General features: G+C 41.0%; 1 protein-coding gene across 2 annotated transcripts in view; it reads right to left on the reverse strand.

Annotated features, from left to right (window-relative positions):
* PSME4 (proteasome activator subunit 4) overlaps positions 1-15,625 on the reverse strand; it is a 363,943-nt gene that overhangs the window by 64,323 nt on the left and 283,995 nt on the right. For both annotated transcript variants that reach the window (XM_030195844.1, XM_030195843.1), the window contains 2 exons: positions 6,188-6,292; positions 4,095-4,186 (listed from right to left, as the gene is read on the reverse strand). In XM_030195844.1, coding sequence (XP_030051704.1) covers positions 4,095-4,186; positions 6,188-6,292 — 197 coding nt within the window. The remainder of the gene's footprint in view (positions 1-4,094; positions 4,187-6,187; positions 6,293-15,625) is intronic.

Consider the following 15,625-nt stretch of genomic DNA (forward strand, 5'->3'; position numbering starts at 1 on the left):
TTCACACTTTTACATTACTTTACTTTTATTTATTTATTATTACATTTGTACCCTGCGCTTTCCCGCTCATAGCAGGTTCAATGCAGCTCACATAGTAATAGGGATTACAGAGTATTGATAGAGAAAATATAAGTATAGCAGAATAATAAAAGAGGAGATAGGTAGGTGGAGATGGGCAAGGGAGAAGGGAGTAGGAGAAGGTGTGAGCAAGGGGTAGGTGAGCATAGGAGAAGGGTAGTGGAGGTGGGAGGGGGGATGGTACATGGGATACGTATAAGGGAATTTAGTGGGAGATGTAGTTTGGGCTATTGTCGTTGTCTCCTGGATATTTGTTGAGTATATGGGTTCATGAGATTAGTGTGGGTCATTTGGGTATGCTTGCTTGGACAGATGGGTTTTTAGTGATTTCCGGAAGGATAGATAGTTACTGATTGCTCGGATAGGTCTGGGTAGGGCATTCCAAAGTTGGCTGCCTAAGAAGGAGAAGTTGGACCCATAATAGGTTTTGTACTTAAGTCCTTTGCAATTGGGATAGTGCAGATTGAGGTAAGTTCGTAAAGTTTCAGACATGTTTCTGGTAGGAAGGTCAATTAGATTGATCATGTAGCCCTGAGATTCACCATGGATAATCTTGTGGATCAGTGTGTGGACCCTGAAATTGATTCGTTCTCTGATAGGGAGTCAATGAAGTCTTTCACAAAGGGGTGTACACTCTCAAATCGTGATTTGCCAAAAAAATGAGTCTTGCTGCTGTATTTTGGGCAGTCTGAAGTTTTTTCAGGATATGGGTCTTACAGCCTAAGAAAATACTATTACAGTAGTCGACATGGGTAAGTACCGTGGATTGTACTAAGTTCCGGAATGCTTTCAGAGGGAGATATGGTTTTATGCGTTTCAGTATCCACATCATGTTGAACATTTTCTTTGTAGTGGATTTTGCGTCACTTTCGAGCGAGAGATGGTTGTCTAATGTCACACCAAGGATTTTCAGGTTGTCGGATATGGGGATTGTGACATCGGAGGTGATAAGATTAGTTGGAAGGAGCGCAGAGTGTTGAGATGAGAGGATTAGGCATTGTGTTTTCTCTTTGTTCATTTTCATCATAAAGGCATTGACCCAAGAGGTTAAGATGTTCATGCCTGTGGTTATTTTGTCAGAGATTTCTATTAGATTAGATTTGAAGGGAATGAATATGGTGACGTCATCGGCGTAAATGAAAGGGTTGAGACCATGCCTGGATAGAGCTTTGAATCAATGTCTTCAAACGTTGCTCTTCTTCAAATCACTCAAGATAACATGCAATACAGATTTTTATAGGCTTGTCATTATATATATGGGGGTCATCAGATTAGCGTGTGTATTTCCGTTTTGGCTAACTGAGCCATGCAGATTTCAAGGGGCACCACCACAATCCTCATATCTTTTTTTATCAGATTCACTTTTAAATTCTTAATTCTTAATTTCATTCCACATTCTCAGTATTGAAATAATTTTTTACAAAAGTACTTAGCTTTCCAGATAGTGTTGCACACAGTGCCTTTTGTTCGTACAGATTGTATCACTTCTGAACCCAGCCACCACTTGTGTGGTTGGAGGACTGCTGAATCTGTCAAAGAAAGTGAGTAGCTTGGACAGCCATGTTATTGAGAATCATTATCCCACTGCCACTTTGTTTTGATATAGTCAAAGGGTTCAATTTCTCTTTGTTGATATAAACTTTCACTTGATTGACTGTTTGAATCATGAATGACTGTCCATGAAGGTGGTCTGCAAATACCCAAAGAAAATAAAATATTGTACTTAATTCCAGAAGACTGATGTACAGAAGTCTCTCAGTTCTTAATCAGAGGCTGTGTGTATATTAATGGTCATTTGTACTCCCCAACCAACATTTGAAGCATCTGTGCTAAGCACACAATGATGAATGTCAAGGTGTTAAGAAGAGTCATTTGAGCAGGTTGGATCTTATAGTACACTACTATAACATATCTTGAAGTTACAGAGTAGGAAAAGACTTTGCATAACAAGTGCTAACAAGTGCTAGCAAGTCTGACTCCAGTCTAGGTCCTACTGCCATCTTCTCATCCTGAGTCAAGAAAGAGGCACTATATACACTGTAGATGCCATTAGGCCCAGTGCTTCTGGCTATGTCCCAAGAAGAATGCTAAACTGTCTGGGTCTCAGGCCTCTATAAACTGTCTTGCAGAAGAAAAATTCTGACTTGATCCATGACCAGAAGTACTACAATGAAGGGGAAAGCCTCTATGTTGGGAGGAGGCTAGATCTGTCAAAGTTTATCAGGAACCCCAGAGACTGAAGTAGGATGAAGGTCTTGTTTCTCAGTCAGACTCTAGACCCTGAGATAGAACTGTTTTTGCATCCATCCATTGAATACTGAAGCAATAGTACTACCCAGCTTGTTCTGAATTTCAAACATGCCACATTCTTTGTACCTCTTTTGGTATTAATCTTAGATCTCCTTTCTTTGTGAAAAATTCCTGGCACGCCAGAATTTCAGTCTCGGTATTAAGACTGAAACATCAATCTGTTATGGTATAAGAAAACAATGTCTGTAAAACTGGCACATCAGGAATCTAGCATGTACACTTTGGATAAAGGTATACATACAGAAACATGAGGGATAAAGGTGAGTTGGTTGACATAGTATTCCTGGATTTTCAGAAAGTGTTTAAGTTCCTCATGAGAGATTCCTGAGGAAATGAAAATGTCATGGGATAAAGCAACCTCCTTTTGCAGACTAGGAACTACTTAAAAGATAGAAAACAGGGAATAGGGCTAAAAAGTCATTTTGTCAATGGAGAAAAATGAATAGGAGTGCCTTATGGATCTGTAGTGGGACTGGGGTGGAACATTATAAGTGATCTGGACATGGGAATAACAAACGAGATAATCAAATCTGTACAGGACACAAAATTATTCTAAGTTATTTTACCACAAAGGGAATATGAGAAATAGCAGGAGGAGCTTAAAAGACTGGGGACTAAATTTCATCTGCCATCTGAATGCCCAATGTGGATAAGTGTAAAGGATGTACATAAGAAAGAAAAACCCAAACCATAGTTACACAGAGCTAGATTCCACATTAGGAAAAGGATCTATGCATCACTGTGGACATTATGTTAAAATCTCCTGCTCAGAGTGCAGTGGTGGCCAAAAAAGAAATGCTATGACTTTTTAGGAAGGGAAAGGAGAATAAAACACAGAATATCATAATGTCTCTACATTCTCCTTGATGTGACTGCACCTCAAGTACTGTTCTAGTCAACATATCTCAAAAAATTACTGGAATTAGAAAAAAAAAAAAGTACCAAGGAGGACCACCAGAATGATAAAGGAGATGGAATAACCCTTCCCTCCCCCATATGAAGGCTAAACAGATTAGGGTTCTTCAGCTTTGGGAGAAGATGACTGGTATGAGATACGATTGAAGTCTATAAAATCACAAGTGGAGAGAAACTGGTAAACACAAAATCAATCATTTACTCTTTCAAAATTTTAAGACTAGAGGATATGACATCAAATAATTTAGTACATTTAAAACAAATTACAGACATAAAGGAGGTAGGGCTGGGTCATAAGAAAATTTCATGAGGTTGAAGGTTTAAAAAAAAAAAAAACTAGTTTGGGAGCATTCAGCTAAGATCTTTACTTGCCACCTCACTCGTGATGCATATTCCATACAATTTCAGTAGACCTCATTACTTTTTAATTTTTTGTTCTTTTCCCAAAGCATTTTCTAAGTTGCTAATGGACAAGAGTTATGACGAAAACCATCAAGACAGCAGCTACTTAAGAAAAGCATCAAGACAGCAGCTACTTAAGAAAAGCATCAGCTCTAAAAAATCTAATACTTTCCTGGAAATAAACAGAAATTAAATGGAAAAGAAGTTTAAACTTTTTTTGTTTTAAATGCTTATTGATCTTGATTTTTTGTTTAGTATTGGGGCTTTAAATAGGTATACATGTTGTTAGTCCTATCATAACCATTCAAAAAAAAAAAAAAAAGAAAAAAGAAAAAGCAATATTTCAACAGTATTTTGCTGGCTCAAGATGCCAGTTTTAACATCCATACCAGGCATCCACAAACGATCCACCTTCTCCAGTAACTGGTGACTCCAGTAACAGTTCAAACAACCAGTGAAGTTTGCGAGGATCTCGACTTTCCTATAATAAATCAAGAACAGTAATTTAGACTTATCGAGCAGGCATGGTGCTCTATTATAAGAGAACAAACTATTACATAAGGGGTCCGTTTACTAAGCTACAGAAAAAAGTGGCCTTAGCATGCCCTTACGCACGTTTTCCCCACTCCGCACATCTTCCCCACTCACTAAGAACAATGACTGATTCTCTATTTTTTCTTTGTATTAATGGTCTTGTCTTAATGTTGCCATTAGTGCATAGCCATTTAAAAAAATTACCGTATAAGCACTTCCCGTCATCCATTTTGTAGGGGATAAAAGCTCACGCAGTATTCCTGTGCTAACTGGTTAGCACACAGTAATGTAGACGTGCTAACTGGTTAGTGCAGGAATGCCCACTCTCCAACCATGACACATCCTCTCAAAAAATATTTTTTATTGCTCGGTTAGCGAATGCATATGTCAAAGTTACAATGTGCCTGAGCGAGTACCTTGGTACTCCATTTTTCACTATGTTAGGCATGCATGCGCCTAACACAGCTAAGTAAATGGCCCCTAAATGACTGACACATCCACTTTTTCTGCACTAGCAAATAACATAGTAACATAAAATACCATTTGGCTAAACGACAACTTCAAAAGCCAAATTATGTTTTTTTTAAACATATTCAGGTATGTAGTTGTATATTTTGATTTGATAAGGAGAGGTATAAATACAATATTACAAAAACATTAGTTCTACAAAAATATCAACCAAATGAAAAAGTGTGTCAGTAATAACTACTCTAAGAATTTTATTTTATACACAGAATATCACCCATAGAAGAAAATTACATACTCAGTACTATTCTGCAACTTAAAGCAACACAGAGGCATATTTTCAAAGCACTTAGCCTTCCAAAGTTCCATAGAAACCTATGGAACTTTGGAAGGCTAAGTGCTTTGAAAATATGCCTCATAGCCTCCTAATTGTTACAAAAATGAAGTAGAAAAAGAAAATTCCTATCCATTTTTAGCCTAGTCTCACACAGCCCATCATATTTATCTCCCTTAATAAATATTGTAACATTATTATTTACTCTGGGTAATAGTTCTGATAGGGATTTCCTACTCAGATGCTACTTTAAGATTAGAAAGAACTTGTTTAGAGGAGTAAAAATTTATATTTTTCCTGATTTATCTAGAGTCCCAGCAGCAGTTCATTTTAATGTGACCCGGGATTCTTCAATTAGGGGCCATTTCCAATCTTAGATTTCCCTACAAATGTATTATTTACCAATCCTCTAAATATATATATTTTTGGGATCCTACCCACCTTGCTTCCTTTTTAGCTGCCAAGTGGGTTATGAGGGTGCTTACCTAGGATCAGTGATTAGGAGTTTTTAGTAAATGTTTTTCTCCTTTTCTAATCTGCAATAGTGCTTGTTTTCTTTAAGAAAGATTTCTTGAGGGCTTGAGCTGAATGGAATTTTGTTTAATATTATATTGTCTATTTCGATTTCTTATTATGATTATTTTCGTACCCTCCTGTTTACTAAGCCATGCTAGCTGCTGCCACGTAGCAATGCCGACACAGCCCATTCATAGGGAATGGGCTGTGTCGGCATTGGTACACGGCAACCTCTAACGCAGCTAAGTAAACAGGGGTGTTATTCTTTTCAGCTTTCCCGTACAAGTAGTTTTGCTTGATTTGGTATTTGAATAATTGCATAAATAAAAAACGCAAAAAAAAAAAAGTTGGCACATAATGCCTCTATCTTTCCATGGAGTGACCACCGCTTGAGCACTGTGTGCAACACTGGTCACTGCATCTCAAAAAGGTTATAGTAGAATTAGAAAAGGTACAGAGAAGGGGAACCAAAATGATTAAGAGGATGTATTGCTTGCCCCGATCAATGCAAAAGTCAGGTTCACAAATATATAAACATTTAATCTCTTTTTTAAAGCATTTAAAAGTAAGATCTGTAATAATCTGTTCAATTTAGCTGCCATTCTGCCAAATATAGATTGATGAGATACTTACACAAGAGGTAGCTATACATGTTCCCCAGTCATTGTAAGTCTCCACTGTGATATTTGATAAAGCTGTCAGAAGCAAAGGGCATAAAAGCTGCCAGAGTTTTTCCACCTGTATTTCAATACACGTAACAAGACAATATATCATCAATAAAGTTCTAGACAATCCTAGGACTATCTACTCTACAGTTCAAAATTCTCAAAAATGTACCTGCCAAGCTAAAGCATTCAGTTTATTACAGAGAAACACTATACGTTTTAACTTCACTGATATAAAAAAGCTTAAACTCTTTCTAAAAATATTGCTTGGGATTTTTTTGTGTTATAAATTATTCAAAAATGAAAATATGATCAAAAGCATTTTATAATCACTAAGACTGTAATCAGCTCTAGAGTAGAAAGAGACAGAAAAAGAAATATTGAAAGGTGAAATTTACCAGAAAAATCACAAAACCTCCCAGTTTGCCCCCAAAATATATCCTGGGATTTCTAAAGTCAATTTAATACCTTATCCAATACACTGTAAGCTCAACGTAATGTGGATGTTGGAGTCCAAGATATTTTACTATGTTCTAAGTGAATCCTTAATATATCGAATGTACAGTGTAAAATGCCATTAACAACAACAACAACAACAAATGGGGTCCAGCCTTTGACATCTATAGAAAAACATTAAGGATGACCAAATGAAATGGGAAGTAAAAAGGTCTGGCTACAAACATGTTCAGTATGCAACAACAAAGAAAGATTGAAAAGTGTCTTGTTAACTTCAAACCTGCGTAAATATTAGGGAATTATTGAAAGAACTTCCCAAGGTTAAATGGAGTGTCAGTGGACCGTGAAACTTGGTTTTGCTGGTTCTATGCCTACTGCTCGAATTATTAAGTTACTTCTCAACTCAGATGGCGATCAAAAATTAGTTTCAAACATTGATGTGAAACAAAAAACATTTAAAATTTGCATTGGCTTCTAGAGAAAAATGCAAAAATTCCTGTACGCTTTGTATTCTTGTAATTAGTGATTCTCTTGTCTGAGACTATCATCTTACTCCTTTATCATTGATTTCTTAGGGTTTTTTTTCTTCATTTTCTTTTTTTTTGTACTTATCTAATGTTATCGCCATGGTGCTTCGCAAAGACTTTTCAGCCGAACTATTTTTACTTTCATAAGCATTTTGTGTATGTTTCATTCTACATATTTCAACATGCGGCTTCTCACTATAGCTTTGCTGTTTCTGCATACCCCTAACATGTAAATATATGAATAGGCATGTGTGCGTATAGAGTAGTTATCTTCCTCACATATATCTAAAATAATAAAAGACATTTACTATGGTATAAGGTAATCCAAATACACTGAATGGAAAATATTGAAAGCATGTAACAGATGTTTTCGAAGGGCAGCTGTATACCAATTTTCACAAATAGTTTTATAAATAATGTTCCTGTGACATTACCCAAGAGCCTTCCAGAATGCTCAAGAGCACATACAGGGATTCATGCATCAGAACTGCTGTGAGAAGACACTAGACTTATTACAAGAAGCCAATTTTTTGGGAGAGTAGAGTTTTGTGTACATCTCTTACAGGTGTCTACGGATAAGCAGGATATCAATGCCCTGAGACAACTGCTGCAACTTAAAAAGTGTGTGCAGAACCATCATATTGAGAAAGGATAAGTAACTGACTCTGCATATTGATGTGACCACTACCAAAAATAGGATCTTCTAGGTCCATTAAGCTTACAAGAATCAGGTGGATCAGTAAGAGCTTTCACTGATTCGGTTAATACCATGTTGAGGCCCCAATATACAGTATGTAGCTCAAATGGAGGGTTCAAAGAAGCAAGCACTGCATAAAGCAAGCAAATGAAGTCTGGCATTACTTTCTACATTTATCAGTAAGGTGTACAAACTATTTGAGCAGTTCTGCATAGGATAAAAGAAATGATCCATGACCTTTTCTTCACACTAGATGACAAACCTATCACTTAAACCATACGACCTTTTAGTGGAACTTTTCCTAGAAGCTAGAATACAAGATACATTTTCAGGCAGAAGCACAGAACCACACACTACCCTCTACACTGCCGGCTTCCATCTCAAAATTGTTGCTGTAACCTCCAGCGGCAATCTTGTGAGTCTGCCACTGGAGGTCACGGCAGCCAATTTTACTACAGAGATGGCATGGACAGGAGCAAGTGGAGACTGCTCAAGCTCTAATGTGCCGTTAGACCACCAGGGCAGTATGGCAGGCCGGGGGAGGGATGACTTGTGGGTCTTGGAGGGGGTTCGTCCGTTTGGGAGAGGAGGTAAATGAGGGCTCTGCCTGTTCAGGGGCAGGGGGTAGGGACTAAGTGGGAGCTCTGCTCATTGGGGGGGGGGGGCAGTGACGGGTGGTGGGCAGCGACTGTGGTGACACTATGGGGAAGGAGGGAATGGGAACAATGCTGGAAACAACAGGGGTAGGAAGAAGGTCGGTACTTATTTTTGTACCTGAGAGAATGGAGGGTTAAATTACTTGCCCAGAGTCACAACAAGCTGCAGAGGGAATCAAAACCAATTCCCCTGGTAGTGCACTCCTCCACTTTGATGAAACTTTGTGTAAGGTGGATCCACACTAGGGCCTGAGGTTCACTGACCCTGCATGCTTAAGTGACTGCCACCAAGAATAAATCTAAGTCAATTTCTTCAGGTGGAAGTGTCAAGCAGCTCAAAAGGAGCTTTCATCAGCTGAGTGAGGATGATGCTGAGGTTCCATGACACAGGAGATGATTTGATTGAGGGGGGGGGGGGGGGCTTAGTCAAAAGCAAACCTCTTATAAATCGAACAACTAGAAGCTGTACCAGAGATGGGCTTACCTTCCACATAGTGATGGCAGACACCAATTGCAATGAGGTGAACCCTGACAGAGTTGGTCTTTAGACCAGAATCAGAATGGTGTAGAAGGTATTAAAACAGTTTTGGCTAACCTCAACATTAAGATTGCAGCCGGCTATGGGGCCTTTAAGAATTGAACGGGCGCACCGGCTAGGACCCCGAAGGGCAGGAGAAGAGCGCCCTCGAGTAGTCATATGTAAAGTTCTGAATTATGCTCATAAGCTGGAAATACTACGTGCAATACGAGCGAGAGGACCGTTGAAGCATGAAAACTGTTTTTGTGTAGGACAGGAAAAAGGGTCTAAAGGCCTTGCCCTCACTCAAGTTGACAAACCTCTTCCACTTAAAAATTATACAACTACTTAGCGGAATCTTTTTTGAAAGCAAGCAGGACTTGGGAGACACCCTCATGCAGCTGAATGGACGCTAACACTACGATCTTAAAATCCAAGCCATAAGAGTTAGGGATTGGGCTTATGACTATTTTAAACTTGTGATGATTAGATTCATCTTTTTATGAAAGATATTTTGGCAATTTGCTTCAGTAAAGTCTTCTCCACAAGAAGTATCAGAGAATATCCATACAGAAGGCCTGCACCCATCCCAATGAGGAGGAAGGCATCCAATGCTAGTTTGCCATGTGATCACAGCCTAGAACAAAATTGAGGGACTTTGTGACTGAGGTGAGTGGCAAAAAAATCCACCGAGGGGGTGCCCACCCTCAAAAGATCTGGCAGGTAACACTCATGTTCAGAGAGCACTCTTGCGGTTGCATCACCCTGCTCAGTCTGTCCACTAGGCTGTTGTCTTTCTCTGCCAGGTATTTGGCTCTGAGCACTGTAGTGGGATATACTGCCCATACCTGTTTGTATGCATAAAGCCTGCACTGCTGAAATGGGGCCGATGAATTGAATTCTGACTAGGCCAGGAACCATCTTTATAGGACAATACTGTCATGGCTGTTACAAGACATCCTACAGCAATAGACTGACATTCCAAGGGACATCTGCATTTTCTCTCTCTGATGTGAGGCTGCAGGAATGTGATTTAAACTGACACTGGTATGTGATAATCTTGGCTGACCATCTCTGGTAAGGCACCAGCAGTACCAGCTCTCATAAGGAGGGCCATCACCAAGCCCAGGGGCCTCACATCATCCACATAGGCATTCCTGTGACAAGCTAATGACAGCTGATTAGTTCACCAATCCTAGAGGACCAAAGCTTTATCATCCACTGTCCACGTGCACACTTCATGCCAGCAGTCTGTCTGCTCAGCTCATCCAATCAGAGAACTGTAACACATGTGATACGATGTGCACTATATGAGGGACAATGAATGACAGGAGGGGACACTACTCAAGAAGTAAAGACTGAAGAGTTAGTTAGTTAGTTAACCTGTTAGAGTGAAAGCAACTTTCTCTAATGGGTGTTATTTCACTAGCCAACATGTAGTCCCTCTGAGTATCACCGAGGGGCTGAAGCCCTCTTTGCTCATAAAGGAAATGAACTACTACTACTACTACTATTTAGCATTTCTATAGCGCTACAAGGCATACGCAGCGCTGCACAAACATAGAAGAAAGACAGTCCCTGCTCAAACTACAAATATATGCCATACTGAGTAAGAATCCGTACTGGGTAGCATCTTAGTTTCAACTAAGATAGTTCCAGAGAAGAGCTGTGTGAATTCCAGCTTCCTTGCTGATAGCCTTCCAAAATTAACACAGATGGAAGACACAGTGGAAGAGGCAGTCTATCTACGTAGCCTTGGAGTCTAAGAGGAAAAGGAGATCTGCCACACAGAAGGAGCCAAAGGACTTTTCCAGGCAACCTACAGGATAAGGTTAGTTATTCTTCCTATAGTCGGGGCTAGATAGAAAGCATTGCCATATTCCAAGTGAGTCAGAACCTTGTGGCATGCGGTTTTAAGTTAGAACTGTGAAGAAACAGTGTTGTTTTAAGCCTGTAAATGTACTGGATATTTTCCTTGACAATCACTGAAGAAAACAAACCTCTGCAATGGTAAAACCAAGAGAAAGGCACAGCGAAGGTGACAAGGTGGATGATGTCGATAAAACTACTACTTGACTCGAAAAAAGTTCAAAGCAAGAGTTTATAGATAAAGACTGGACTCGACACGAATCGTGTTTCGGCTGCTCTGGCCTGCCTCAGGAGTCCCTGTGTGTTGATGTTCACTTGGCTCCTGAAGAGAGAATCTGAAATATTTAGTAAAGCCGAAGTTCGCTCTGGTGAAGTAACTTCACTGTTTCAGCCTGGGAGGAGCGAGAGAGAGAGAGAAAGAAAGAAAGAAAGAAAGAAAGAAAGAAAGAAAGAAAGAAAGAAAGAGAAAGAGATCTCTTTGCTGAAGCTCTGTGAACAGATATATGAACTGATCTCCCCAGGTACTTTCTAGGAAGTATGCAAGTGTTTAGTTAGTGTTATAATTGACACATATTTCAGTTACTTGTTACTGTTTGCCAATTACACTATTCTGTTCCACTGTTCAATATTTTTTAAGAGAATGCACATAATGGTTCACCCTGTTTGTCTGGACTGATAAAGAATCCTGGAGGTCTATGTGTTGGGTCTGTGAGTGCTTTCTGGGAACTGTGGGACCACTGGGAGTGTGGCTCCAGTAACTTAGAAATCACTGGGGATAATTTGAGAGTGGGAGACTCGCCCAGAGGCGGTTGTGACCCAGTCAGTGGGAGGAGGGTGCTAATGTAGAGCACAAGTGGCAGCTACAAGCGGACCTCAGCTATGCTGGGGATAGACCCTCTAGTAGCTAGGCATTTCATGACAAGAACTGGTAGTTATGTCTCAGAAATAATTATTAGTCGCACTGATATTGCTACCTTACTGTTCTACCATGTACTGATAAGACTTGCTGTTAAGCTTTCCTTATTGCTTTGCCATACTAATGTATCTATTCTTCTATTATTTCTATATATGTTTTTTTTTTTTTTAAATTAGCAATAAATTGTAAAATATTTCCAAAGTGTGGCATTCTTCTGTCATATTGCCAGCAAAACCTTCATAAGAATCCTTTTCTTTGTTTTGGAACCACTTTAGGGCAAAATCATACCCCAAACAAATGAGACAAGTCACAAACTCTAACCAGAATAATTATTAGCTAATTAGCTTATTAGCTAATCACCTTATTAGCCCTACATCACCATGCAAAGGCTGGAGGCCCAATGCTACACACTGACCGCCTGAATCAAAAGGTACGATCCCATGCCTCCTTGCTTGTTGATACAGTACTTCACACCCCAGTGTACTGAATGTAATGCACCTTGAGCTACTACTGAAAAGGTGTGAGCAAAATATAAATAAATAAAACCGAATGTCCATGTGAATGAAGATAATTTGTTTCAACAGCTGATCTCTGAAAGCATTTAGAGCATTCCAAATGGCCCATAGTTCCAGGAGATTAATAGAAAGTTGTTTTTCCCCAGTGGATCAGAAACCCTGGGTGTGAAAAACATCTATGTGAGCTCTCCAGCCCAGGTTGGACATATCTGTCATTAGCATCTTGTGTGGAGGAGAAAATTGGAATGGAAATCCCCTGAACAGAGGGGACTAAATCATCCACCACAAGAACAATTCCTGTGGGTTGGGAATAACAGCGATGTTGACTGCTAGGTTCTCTAGCCTGACACCATTGGTAAGCTAGGGTCCACTGAGCTCTCTCAAATGGAGATGTGCCAAAGGTGTGATATGCACCATGGATGGAGGCCATGTAGCCCAAAAACCTCATCTGCCAAGCTGTGACCTACTGGCTCTGGGAGACCTGCAGGGAGATGGTGATCAGTGTCTCTGCCCTAGTGTCTGCAATGAAGGCCCATGTTTGAACCATATCTAGCACGGGAAGGAGGTGGGACTTTGGGTAGTTTATAACAAATTCTAGAAGCTCTAACACCTGAATGATTCTCTGAATTAATTCCTGAGCTCCGTCCTTAAACATGCTCATGACCAGCCAATCGTCCAAGTAAGAAAACACATGCACGCCCAGCATGCGTAGACACGCTGTGACTACAGCTAGGCATTTAGTAAAGACTTGAGGAGTAGATGCAAGGCTAAAAGGCAGGACACAATACTTGTAGTAGTATTTCCCTACTTGAAATCGAAGATATTTTCTCTGACTAGGACAGATCCATAAGCATCCATAAGTTCTGTCCTCTCCTGGTTCTCCTCTTATCTCTCCCACCGTACCTTCAGAGTACATTCTCATAGATCTTCCTCCACCCCCATCCCGCTCTCTGTTGGAGTTCCTCAGGGATCTGTCCTTGGACCCCTTCTTTTTTCAATCTACACCTCTTCCCTGGGCTCCCTGATCTCATCTCATGGTTTCCAATATCATCTTTATGCTGATGACACCCAGCTTTATCTCTCCACACCACACATCACTGCCGAAACCCAGGCCAAAGTATCGGCCTGCTTATCCGACATTGCTGCCTGGATGTCCAACCGCCACCTGAAACTGAACATGGCCAAGACCGAGCTCATTGTCTTTCCACCCAAACCCACTTCTACTCTCCCGCCACTCTCTATTTCAGTCGATAACACCCTCATCCTCCCCGTCTCATCTGCCCCCAACCTCAGAGTCATCTTCGACTCCTCCCTCTCTTTCTCTGCCCATATCCAGCAGACAGCCAAGATCTGTTGCTTCTTTCTTTATAACATAAGCAAAATTCGCCCTTTCCTCTCTGAGCACACCACCCGAACTCTCATCCACTCTCTCATTACCTCTCACCTTGACTACTGCAACCTACTCCTCACTGGCCTCCCACTTAACCATCTATCCCCCCTTCAATCCGTTCAGGACTCTGCTGCGCGTCTTATCTTCCGCCTAGACCGATATGCTCATATCACCCCTCTCCTCAAGTCACTTCACTGGCTTCCGATCAGGTACTGCATACAGTTCAAGCTTCTCCTACTAACCTACAAATGCACTCAATCTGCAGCCCCTCACTACCTCACTACCTCTCTACCCTCTCTCCCCTTACGCTCCTACCCGTAGCCTCTGCTCACAGGACAAATCCCTCCTCTCAGTACCCTTCTCCACCACCGCCAACTCCAGACTCTGCCCTTTCTGCCTCGCCTCACCCTATGCTTGGAATAAACTCCCTGAGTCCATATGCCAAGCCCCCTCCCTACCCATCTTCAAATCCTTGCTCAAAGCCCACCTCTTCAATGTCGCTTTCGGCACCTAACCATTGTACCTCTATCCAGGAAATCTAGACTGCCTCAATCTTGACTGACTGCACTTTTTGTCCTTTAGATTGTAAGCTCCTTTGAGCAGAGACTGTCCTTCTTTGTTAATTGTATAGCGCTGCGCAACCCTGGTAGCGCTTTAGAAATGTTAAATAGTAGTAGTAGTAAGTCCAGAAAGAATAGCCTGAATCATGGGAAACAGAGTACCTAGGGAAACCATCCTGAACTTTTTTCTGACAAGATATTTGTTCAGAGCCCTAATGTCGAGGAAGGACAATTCCTCCCCCCCCCCCCCCCCCCCCCCCGTCATTTTGGGTACGAGGAAGTACTTGAAATATTGTAGAATCCTGTTCTTTCTTCCCCTGGTGGTACGAGCGCGACGTGTGGGCCTGTAGAAGGGGAAGAGACTTTCTCTGCAAGCATGGCTTGATGCTGAAAGTTGAACTTTGATGCTCATGGTGGGCAATTTGGAGGGAGCGGTTGCCAGTTTAAGACGTACTCTCCTCCAGTGGACCCTATTTGAGGAACCCACCAGAGGTTACAAGGGACCATCTTGCCTGAAAAAAAAAAAAAGCCTCCTTCCCACCAGTAGCCCACCCAGGAAGGTCACTTGTATTACAGCTATACTCTCTTGGAGCCAGTCAAAAGCTTTCCCCTTGCTTTGACTGGGGAGCTGGTTGGGTTTGTTGGAGCTACTACTGCCAAGAGCAAGGTCCCTGGTTCTGCTGGGAAGAGTGGACCAGAGGAGTATACCTATGCCTTTGAGACAAGTAGGATCTCCTTTGGGAACCACCCAAAAACCTTTGAGAAGCGGAGGTTGCAGAAGGAGTGGACCGAGAGAGTGAGTTCATAGTATGAGCTCTTTTCTTGACGAGGTCAACGACCTCTTCCACAAAAAAACTGTCACCTTGGCAGGGAACATCCACCAGTTTTTCCTCAATTGCTGGTTCTAGGTCTGAAACATGCAGCCAGGCGAGTCTGTGCATACCAATAACTAATGTAGAAACACTGAACACCACATCATAAGTATCATAGGTTGCCTGGGCTTAGTGTTGTCAACACTCCTTATGCTTGGCTATTAACACACAGAGTTATGAAGCTTTGTCTGAGGGCATAGTCTTCAAAAAAACAATATAAAAGACAATCTGCAAGATCCAGTATGGTAAAAGCAAGATCTTATATTTAAAAGGATTTTATTCACTAGAATAGATAAAAGAACCAGATGCCCGACACAGGCCATGGTTTTGCCTTTTTATTTTATACCTAGAGAGTATCACCTATGTGAAAAAATAGTAGATCTTTCTCCAGCACACCCTGCAGCACAACTGGTGCCTGATGTTAAGGCAGA

This window comes from Microcaecilia unicolor, chromosome 3, assembly GCF_901765095.1.
Source record: "Microcaecilia unicolor chromosome 3, aMicUni1.1, whole genome shotgun sequence".
Lineage (NCBI taxonomy): Eukaryota > Metazoa > Chordata > Amphibia > Gymnophiona > Siphonopidae > Microcaecilia > Microcaecilia unicolor.